Below are 10965 nucleotides of genomic sequence, written 5' to 3'. Positions count from 1 at the left end.
AATTATAGGCCTTGCAGGCATCGTCGTCACAACAACTGCCGCCTAATGTGAGGGGGGTATTAGCAAGGCAATTGCTTTACATGTTCTCCTGACATATTTGACCTCCGAAATTCCATGGCACTCCTTTTCTACCCTTCTCAAGGCAATATTGACTAGAGCCACTTCTTGTAATTTTGGTTAGTATACATAAAAAAGACACTTAGGCCACACCAATTTAATTTCTTGGTTCACGGATTTTTTCATAAAAAATATGGAGCGAAAGGGCGAAATAAAAATAAAAATTGTAAAATGGTTGGGGTAAAGGTAACGACTAATCCAAAACATAAAGAAAAAAAGTTTTCAGCTTGAAAAAAGTACAAAAACACTATTATTGTACAGTAACAGCACCTGTACCCACACTTTAAGGAGCTTATAATATAAAGGCCAATTTGCTACACCAGAAAGTTGGTGAATGGTTTCATTAATGGTAAAAATTTGCTGAGTGGTAATTTTTATTTTTATTTTTTTTTTCCAAAAAATAGGAGCGAGCGAATCCGTGAACCAAGAAATTAAATTGGCGTGGCCTTACATCCTTAATTTACCAATGTGATTAAATGATTCGCAGACTTTGCTATGCTGTAAAATACTCACAGTGGAATTTGGAAGTCATTGAGTGTTTTTAGCTTTAGTAACTATTATGTATCTTGTGCAGAATTGAAAGAAGGCCAAATCTGCTACAAAGTTACATCCTTAGGAATATGATAAAGAAAATTTAGATCATTTTAGATCATCATTTTGTCCTGCATCACTTGAATCAGGATGCATTTTGGAGATCTAGAAATAAATCTTTTCCTTCAGAATTTATGCTATTGAAAACTTTAAAGCACTTCGCTGTACCATTGTTGAAGTTTTAAGTCATTGTTTGTTTTTATTCCACTGTCTCTCACAGGATTGAGAGAAGACCGATCCCACAGATAGTTGAGCTGTGCACACAAGAGGTGGAGAAGAGAGGAGTGGAGGAGCTGGGGATATATCGCATCTCGGCCGTGTCCTCAGACGTGCAGAAACTCAAGAAGGCCTTTGATACAGGTTAGATCTATTGGATGGGTGAAGTGTGTGTGTGTTCAATTGATAAGACGATGTTATGGCCTTTACAGTAGTAGTAGATATATGTGGAGAAGGAGACCTCAAGCCAACCGTTCACACTTACGCCACATCTTCAGAAAAGACGCTGGAGCCGCATGTTCCCCGTTTAGGAACTTTATTCAAACTGACACACAACAAACATGTTTCGCCGTGTGGCTTCCTCAGTGTTATGGGCTTTACAGTAGTAGTAGTAATAGTTTATTAAGACAAGGACAGTGTAGGGTGCAGTTGCAACTGTAGTCGAGACAGAGCATGAATGCAGAATCCATACGCTACAATACTTATACAATGGCCATGTGCGTAGGGTGTTTGCCTTGCATTTGTAGGTGATGCAAAATAGGCTGATTGCACTCAATAGGTTGCAAAGTTGGAAAGTTGGTCCAATTGATATAAATGCCTCAAACTTTACTGGGATTTGCTATTAATTTTTTGCGGTCGAGAGAAAATTGAGCGTTTGCTGTCGTTTGAGTTTGCAGTTGATAATGGGGAAGGTGGGCGTAGAACAGAACAAGGATTTTTGCAGTGGCTTTACATGTAAGTTCACTGTGAAAAGGTCAGCCCCAGGAAAAATGTCAAAATTTACAGTTTGTAATGTTACAGAAGTAAGGTACAGTGAAATGTACTTTTAGCTACTGTTCTGTCAGTCTGTAACAAAACTATTTAGTGCCAATTCTAAAAGTGCTGGTGTTTCCTTTACTGTTACAGTAGCATTATGTGGCAATAGTGTTATCGCAAACTCAAACCCACTGTAAACATTCCATTTTCTGATTACAGTGAAATTAAATCACTGTTATTTAACTCGAATGCATTTACAGTTACTGTAGTACAAAGGCAATGACCTTGGCAAGGTGCTGAAATGGGATTCCCTAACACCTGTCTTTTGGGGCCAAGGTCAACTTGATAAAAACAAAAGCAAACATGATGACAAAATGGCTTCCTTAGTTTAACAGAAGGCTATGGTGAAGATTGAGAACATTATGATCAGAGAATATTCTGAAGTTTCTCAGTTTGTTTGTTTGTTTATTTGTTTATCTATTTTGATCTCCAGTAGATTTCACAAATGCAAAATCTATTCTTCCTGGAGTCCATTTAAAATTACAGTAACTGTTGTTACCCCACCACCCCACCCAACACACGCACAGTCATATATAGGGCATTATTGCATTGAAAGTGACCTTCAAGTTGATATTTACATTTCAGAAATACGTTGATTCTTACATTTCAGAAATACCTTGACTCTTACATTTCAGAAATACCTTTTCCCTCAAGTAAGCTTTTAGCAATCTAAACCCAAACCTCCAAAACAATGTATTTGCTTGGGGCAAGACCTATATATGAGTAATGCTCAGTCAGACAGCTATGAAAAAAAGTTTCCACTTGACTGACACGTTTCCTCCGCTTACATTTCAGAAATACCTTTTTCCTCAAGTAAGCTTTTAGCAATCTAAACCCAAACCTCTAGAACAACAAATTTGCTTGGGGCAAGACCTTTATGTGAGCAATGCTCAGTGAGACATCAAAAGATAAGTTCCGCTTGACTGACACTTTTCCTCTGCCTGCAGGGAGTAAAGACTTGCACCACATGCTGCAGGAGACGGACATCAACGCAGTGGCGGGGGTTCTTAAGCTGTACTTCAGGGAGCTGCCTGAACCACTCTTCACCAATGAGCTGTACCACAGCTTCGCTGATAGTCTTGGTAAGTTGATGACTTTGCTCAGAATATGCAGACTGGTTAGAGAATGTAAAGAGCGCACACTTTGTGGCAATTATGGCAAGTGATGAAAAAAAAGAAGACAAAAAAAAGAAGACAAAAGATATGTATCTGCTCAGCACATTACACTATGTTGCAAAAGAGAGACATGTTTTGAAAAGAAATATTCACTAGAAAGGCAACATTTGCAAGTAAATGCATAATGCTTATCTTCACATGGTCTAGCCAAACAAACTACTGCTTTCAAATTGTTAATTCTTACTGAAGCGCATTCATATATATGGGGACCAGCCCCTCTGGCTCTGTCCTGCCACTTGCTACATAATGTGATAGAACACCACAAGCAGTCAGTGACTTTATTTGTTAGGAAAAGAAGAAACAGAGCAAAAACAATATATTTCCCTTCCTTTGTAAAGATAATTATGATTCACAATTGGGGGTGGTTCAACTTTTGAATCTGACATCTTATTCTTTACCTTTCTTTGATACCCTCTCTTAAACTGAGCTCACTTTTTTATTTAGTATATTTATTGGAGGAAGATGATAACAGAGTATGCTGTCTGGTATAGAGTTTGTAGTGTAGAGGGTAGTGTTCAGTTGTTTCACAATTATAATAACTGCATTTACTTGTAGGATAACTTTAACATCTTGTTGTCCTGCAGCCCTGGCGGACCCTGATGCTAAGGAGAGAAGCATGCTGTCCCTGTTCCATGAGTTACCTGAAGTTAACCATGCCACTGCCTTACACATGATGAGGCACCTCAGGAGGTAAGGCACTCTTTTAGCAGGTGTTTTACACTGGGAAATTGTGCCAACTTTGCAAATTTGTGCCAATTTCTATTTCTGTATGAAGCCTAGATTATCCAGACCAAATGGTTGTGACTGGAATGTCACATTCTACATTTCGATACAAGATGAATTCATTGGAAATTGCAGTGTTGAGCTGAATTAAACATCATTCTACAATGATAAAAAATGCACAAAAACTTTCAGTCCGACTGTGATAAATGCACCAGTTTACCAATTTCGGTACTCTTATTTTACAATCTAGTCATAAACGTAGCCCTGGTGCTCAACCCATGATTATGTAATTGTAGCATATGGGATATCAGTTTTCCAATGATTTTCAATAAAATTCAATGTGCTGAACACATGAGTGCTCATATCACAGCAAAAAGGGGACTTCATACAGATCTCTTGTTTGGTAATGAAACATCAAAAATGACAATCAAGGATAAAAACTTATGTAAGCCAATATCATAAAAACAATTTTAACTTCTTCTCTCCAGAGTTGCAGAAAAAGAAGAGGTGAACAAGATGAACGTCAACAACCTGTCCACAGTGTTCGGTCCCACGCTGCTGAGACCTTCGGAGACAAACTCTCCCTCCGAGATGTCGAGTGCGGCGTTCGTCGGTGACGTCCTGACACAAGTAGGGGTGCTACAATACCTGCTGATGTTACCCTTATCAGAGGACAGGAGGCAGGCATTGTCGTCCTCCGGAAGTGTGGATACGCCAATGTAACGACATTTTCTATCATGCTATAATTATTGTAGAAGGTAAAGGTATAATTCTTGTAGCCTTTTATAAGGCCTTAGGGGCAGCCTCAGCGAAGACTGATATGCGGCGAGAATGAGTGAGTGAGTGAGGCAGGCATTGTCGTCCTCCAGAAGCGCGGATACGCCAATGTAACGACAATTGCTATCGTGCTATAATTATTGTAGAAGGTAAAGGTATTCTTGTAGCCTTTTATAAGGCCTTAGGGGCAATGGGTATTGGAAGGCAGAGCCCACCCATCTCTCTCCTTCCACTACCTTTTACTTGCTCAACTGAAGCCAGGTGCCCATTTTTAAAGTGAAGTGAGGAAAGTCATGTAAAGTGCCTTTCCTAAGGACTCAACATCTAGCCTGGAATGCTAGGAATCAAACCGTGACCTCTTTTTCTTGTTTCCACTAGCATAGTCACTGGATGCTACTGCTATAGTTGTAAAGTTAAAGGAAAAAGTGACCACTGCTTTCTTAGGTAAGATAAGGGTGTATACTTGTTCCTATGTTGCCTTAATACTTTCAGATATGTACTAGTGTTAGTAGAAGGCTGCAATAGCTTACACACAAACAAGAGCATTTTCAATATTAGATTGTAAATAGTTGTTTTGCCTTACTCCTGATGCCTTGTTGCCATACTCCTTATGCCTTGTTAGAAGAATTCTAGGCATGCAGTTTAATTTGCTTTGGCCCCAGAGAACACAAGAAACAGAAATTTGTGTGTATTCCCTAATCCTGACAGGGTATCTCGGTAAAAGTGGTCTCAAACCAGTTTAGTTAGTTCACTACATTATTCCACTGGTCATACTAGAGAAGACAGTTGCTCTGTACAGTATTTACTGGTTTATTGGACCAGGGGAATTCCCCTAGCTCTTTTTGACAAGCGTTATGAACAGCATAACGTCCCGTTCTAAGGACTGTGGCACTTTGCATTGACATGAATGTCAAGTGCTGAAATCAGATGCTTTTAATTTTACTGATGTAGAGAAATAGTTAGCAGTCCATGTTTATAGGTCCTAGGACATTATGATACATTTCATGTACCTTAGTGCAATTTATGTACTAGTTGCTATGCCTATAGTTAATAATGTTGGTTTTGATGTTCCACCGAAGATTACATTTTGTATTAACTGTGCAAGACTGTATGGACTAAGGTCCCCTTTAAATCAAAGTTATGGTGGTACCAAGAATATATCTGTTTAACATTATTGGTACAGAGACCAAGATTAGTTCGATTTTTGTTTGATCCAAGGTATATCTTTAATTGTTTGATCCAAAGGCCTGTTAACTATTGTGCGTATATTTATGTCTGTATTGACATTTTTGTATTTAGTAAAGTTTGTGGGGAAGCAGTTATTTTTGCTTGACGCACCGTTTTTTAGCCACTGGTTATCAAACCGGAAACTAACTACTTCTTGGGATTCAAACTTTACCTAAGCCAAAATAAGGTTGATACTGCAGACTGAATATATGCACAAGTTTGATCAGGACCTAAGTAATGACTGTCATATATAGATAACATGGATTCTGGCTGCTATTATTTTTTTGGCACAGATATTGGAAATGGCAAGCCTTTCAGTCAGTATGCATGTAAAAAGGTATCTCTTGTAATGAGGTATCTGTTAGCTAAATCGTGTGGCAATTAAGCTCTTATAGCTACTAATGAAATTAATAAATCCAAGGAAAGATATCATCCTTGAACCTTTTTACTGTTGTGTATATAACTTAAATCAGTGTTCTGTATTTTCATTCCACCAATTTCTTGTAAGCATTTAGGTTCTGAGCATATGAAGTTTTGTACTGGATGTATTGTGTGTCATAGAGAAAGTTCATCCTAGTATTTTTGGATATACTTATTACATGAATCCTCTAACATTAACATGTTTTAGTTTGTTTGCTTTTGTTTTTCTTTTCTAAACTTTTCTTTTTGATTTTGGAAATCATGATCGTTTGTGTTACTGATGTGTGATATCGCAATAGAGTCTACTCTTGCAACACAAAAACCACTATAAGTTTGCCTTTAATAAATTGGTTTTAGTTATCTTACTATAACCACTCACTATGTGGAGTGACTTCATTGTGATAAAGTGCTACTACTGTGAACCATTCCTTTTGGCTGCTAAATTGTATGTATTGCACCATTCCCCATTTTATGCTGTTGCCTATATATTACCAATATGTATTTTGAATGAACTATTATAAGTAGTTCATTGTGTAAGTAGAATTGACACAGATGTGTTTCGAAAGTGGTTTATGACTTATCTTTTAAAGAATGACGACCACTTTTAAAAAATAATGACCACTTTCAAAGCTGTTTCATGTAGAATCAAACAGAATAGAAGTGCATGACTGATTTTTTGGTTTCCGAGAATTTTTGGATTGCCCTTTTGTGACAATCATGAAATAACTAAACTCTATAATAATTATATTAGGGAGCAAATATCATAAACTGGCTCTGCTATACATAGTAATGAATTTATGGGACCATATTTTGCTGAAAAGTTTTACTATTCTTAATTGCAGTTCATTCTGTGCATTTTATGCTTACTCAACTAGTTACCTTTTATTGAATGTAGATTTATGCTTTTCTGGTATGAAATTTTGTTGTTGTTCTCGTTAAATAATGTTGACAATATTTGTATATGTAGCCCAGTACAGAGGCATAGTATTACTACAGTCTTAATAAGTTTCTAATACACTACAGAAGTGGTAAATATTGTACAAGCTGTTGGAATTCTGAACACTAAGAAAGCAGGAATAGGCAATGTCGTTAACACTTGTGAACTGCATGTAAGATTATGATGTTGTTTGCAATTAGGGAAATTTCCTCTCAAAGACTTTGGTTTTTCTTGCTACCTTTGTTCTAGAAGTTAAGATTATGTTGGATATTTAAATTTCTTAGACTATTCTTCGATGAGCTAGGTCTGTGCAACTTTTACAGTAATCAGCTATGGGTGAATTATATTTTTCCCAGCCAGACGGTTTCAACAAGTCTTTCTTTTCTTGCCTCCAGTGAAAACTGAGATATTGAAATTAATGTGTGTGTGTCTGTGTGTGTGCGCGCACGCTTTTTAGATCCTAAAGAGTAGAATGACACTCATCGCACGAACTTGACTGGAAAGCAATAAGAAAGTAACTTTAAGTTAACACACACACTTTAAGTTACGTTAACACACACCTATGAATTTGAATCCACTACACACATTTTTAAGAGGTTCTTTTAATGAAGTGAAGAATGAATCGTGTAACGTTACACAGCATGCGTTTGAAATGTGTGGTAACGAGAGGTGTCGATATGACAACCTTCCAGTCCTTGACATCTGTCAGTCATCCAACTGATATCACAGCAGTTCCTCCTACTGAAATATCGACTTTCTGAAACGATAAATAGAAGGATAACTACTAACGTTACCTACATACAGTAAGGTCTACAATGTGTACACTTATGACGTATGGATGAAATGCACCCGAGTTTGTTTGACTGAGCACGTAGTCACAAATGTCTAATTCAATTTCTACCGCCATCCAATCAAAATCCATCATTCAAAATCATCAGTGTTTCAATAGTGATTTGAGAAGCATCTTAGCCGTTTGTCGTAGACTGCTTTAGCAATATAGGTTACTTTGAACGCATAAGGGGCCTCTTCAATACCCGTAGATATGTATTTTTGTTTCGTACATGTTTCACTATGCTAGATACTTTCCCGATCACTTTAGGCCCACTGTCGTGCTAGCTAGGTAGGAAAGGTCTTGGGTGTGTTCGTTCTATCGTTGCCGTCCGTTGTTGATTGTCATTCCAAGTTATCGTCGTCACCGATCCCGTCGTACGACCGACGCCCGAAACGGAAGGACGGCATGTTCCCGACTCCGCCCCGACCGAACCTCAGGGCGGGCTGGTTGCCGCTTCGGAAGAAGTTGGCCAGGCTTCCTGTAGTAAAGAAATAAGAAAAAAAGAATTGTAAGGAAAATGGGTGTCCCTGTAGCTCAATTGATGGCAGTGTCACAGTTGAGCTCCTGTTATCAATCATTTGGTGACTGGGAGACCCCGATTCAATTCTGGGAAGGGCATCTTGGTTGGGGCGCCTCCAATCTTTCGGAAGGGACGTATTAACTGGTAGGCCCTTGTTCGAGGAGATGCCTCGAGAACGTTATAGACTAGCAAACCCTAGGAGTGTGGCGAACAATGACGGCCCGCCTCAGTATTAACCAAAACTGATATGCGGCGAAGAAGAAGAAACCCTTTCTGAAAATCTGAAAAAAAAATGCCCTGCTGCTGATACAGCAAGGAAACATGTTGCGCTATGTGGCATAACGCACTGCAACGGTTCGAACGAACGAACTTTCACATCTCCAACAGAGCCTTAAAAAGGACGGGGGGCGGTACAGGCTTCCTGGCACCTTTAACCCCCTAAGTTACGCTAACGGAAAGTCACGTGTCAGGAGTTAGTGGGTCAGTATACCTGAAGAAGGCATGGTGTTCGTCCGTGAACAGTTTAGGTTGGTAAATCACCGAATAGCAAAGTTCTTTGCACACAAATTGTACATGTAAATTTCGTCATGTTTGGGACAGCATTCCTCACACTGCAGCAGCGACACCTAGCTGCAGTGCTAGGTAGGACAGTGACGTGACACACGGCCATCAAAAGTCGGCTGATGATTAAAAAGTACTAGCTATGAGTAAAGAATTTTGTTATCTGGCCTCTAAAGATTCAGTCGGTTGAAAAAAAAATCTTACTTACGTTGGGTCCAAAGTTTTCAGTTGAATAAATGAAAGACGCATTACCTGTGACGCTTGACAATTTTGATAATTCCCAAATGGTCATTGTTTCTGCCACGGCTCAATGTTTCTGGACAAATGGCCTCCGATACAATTATCTCTCCATTTCACAATACCATAAGCACTCCACTGTGGGTAATTTGAGTCAGATGGGAGTGTTTGACTGAACTGAGTTTCCATCATTCAATTTTCAAGTCTATAACGGCTAGAATAAAGACCAATTATCTTCCCACTATATACAACCCCAATCGATGGAAAGGTGCCGTATTCTCCTAGTTAAAATGACATATTGTGGCAATTTCAAGAAAGGTTAATGTATATTCGATCGGAAGGGTTAACCTAAGTTTATGCTTTATAGCTTCTCTTGATATCAGCCCCAATTGATAGTTTCCACAAGGCCGTGCCGGACTTTTCTCTTTCTTCAGAATCTGATACAACGTAGAAATTTGTTACCCCCGGAAAGGAGGTACATCTGAGACAGAGGTATTGTTTCTGTTTGTGTGTTGGCACCTATAACTCAAGATCCTTTGGATGGATTAGTATGAGTTTTACCATGTGGGTAGCTACTGAAGTCCCATGGAAATATGGCAATTTTGGGCCCCCTGGCGGTATTTTCATGTGCTGCAGCATGACGTGCCAAGACCCCATCCCTAAAAGTAGTGTGGTATCTGCCATGGCCATTTTTAGGGGGCGACCGGAAGGGGTACTACAGAGTAGGCTCTCATACGGCATATAGCCCATTGATACAATCAAATCGACTTACCTGCCCTCTCTTCCAAGTTCCTGAACGGCACGTCTGCGCTGGCGCCCCTGGCGGAAAGCTGCATCATTGCAACCACGCACACCACAGCGAGTATAACAGCGGTCTTCATATCTCTGCCTGAAACTAACGAAGAACAAACCATAAATCATTAGTAATCTTAGCAGACTTAACCTAACCGATTGTTGTACTTCATTAGGCCTTGTTGATTTGAATCAATTTTCGTCAGTTTCCAAAGAAAGTTTTCAACCATACAGTAAATCGTCCAAATTGACCAAGCAGTTGCAAAATGAGTGTGCATTTGCCTTGAATTGCCAAGAATATCGGAAAACTGCTACTTATGTTGAAGAATGCTAAAACGGACTCTGAGTCAAAGATTGAAAGAAGATGTGAAAGAACAAAAGTGAAGAATCTATTGTTCGGTATACCATGTCTATTTGTTCAACCTTCCTGTCCACTTAACGCTAGTTCACCTTTATCCGTTGGGAAACCTATATCCGTTGCTTTTAAAAAACATGGTATTTGGGGATAACACGTTGGACGGACGTTTGTTTCAAATTGCAATATTTTCAGTATATTGCAATTCAAAACTACCACCCAACGGCTTGATGTGCCTAGATACCCAGTTCTGAAAAACAACGGATATAGGTTACCCCACGGATAAAGGTGAACTAGAGGTAGATGTTATGATCAAGGCAACCATCTCTGACCAACTTTTTTCATTCGCACACTCGCATCAGTTTTGGGATTCTCAGAGAATGTCATCCATATAATCATATCAAAATGGCCTTATTAGTTCAATATAAAAGATCATAAAAGCGTACTGACGTGGATACGTAAAGCCCCACATAAACAATGGCGCCAAAATGCATACGCCAAAAAGTGTCTGCACGCCTGCATCAATTAATACAGTAGTTATTCAGTACAGTTTACATACTGCTGTTTATGGCGTTGTTATATGGGACATGGAAATGCAGTCAAAAGACTTTGTCGGAACTCCAGAGAAGGATATTTTGTCCACGACCATTGGTGAAGTAATAATTCACA

The 10965-nt window shown here is 39.0% G+C and overlaps 1 protein-coding gene across 1 annotated transcript in view; it reads left to right on the top strand.

Moving 5' to 3' along the window:
- Positions 1-7360, top strand: part of LOC118425754 (active breakpoint cluster region-related protein-like) — a gene marked incomplete in the record, with an annotated part of 37761 nt that extends 30401 nt beyond the window's left edge. The window contains 4 exon segments of the mRNA XM_035834822.1: positions 936-1068; positions 2688-2822; positions 3500-3605; positions 4127-7360. Of these exon segments, the coding sequence (XP_035690715.1) occupies positions 936-1068; positions 2688-2822; positions 3500-3605; positions 4127-4361 (609 nt within the window).
- Positions 7361-10965: the final 3605 nt, after the last annotated feature.

This window comes from Branchiostoma floridae, chromosome 11, assembly GCF_000003815.2.
Source record: "Branchiostoma floridae strain S238N-H82 chromosome 11, Bfl_VNyyK, whole genome shotgun sequence".
In the NCBI taxonomy this organism is placed as follows: Eukaryota; Metazoa; Chordata; class Leptocardii; order Amphioxiformes; family Branchiostomatidae; genus Branchiostoma; species Branchiostoma floridae.
The sequence above is the reverse complement of the archived record's forward strand: the minus strand, read 5'-3'. Positions and strand labels throughout refer to the sequence as shown.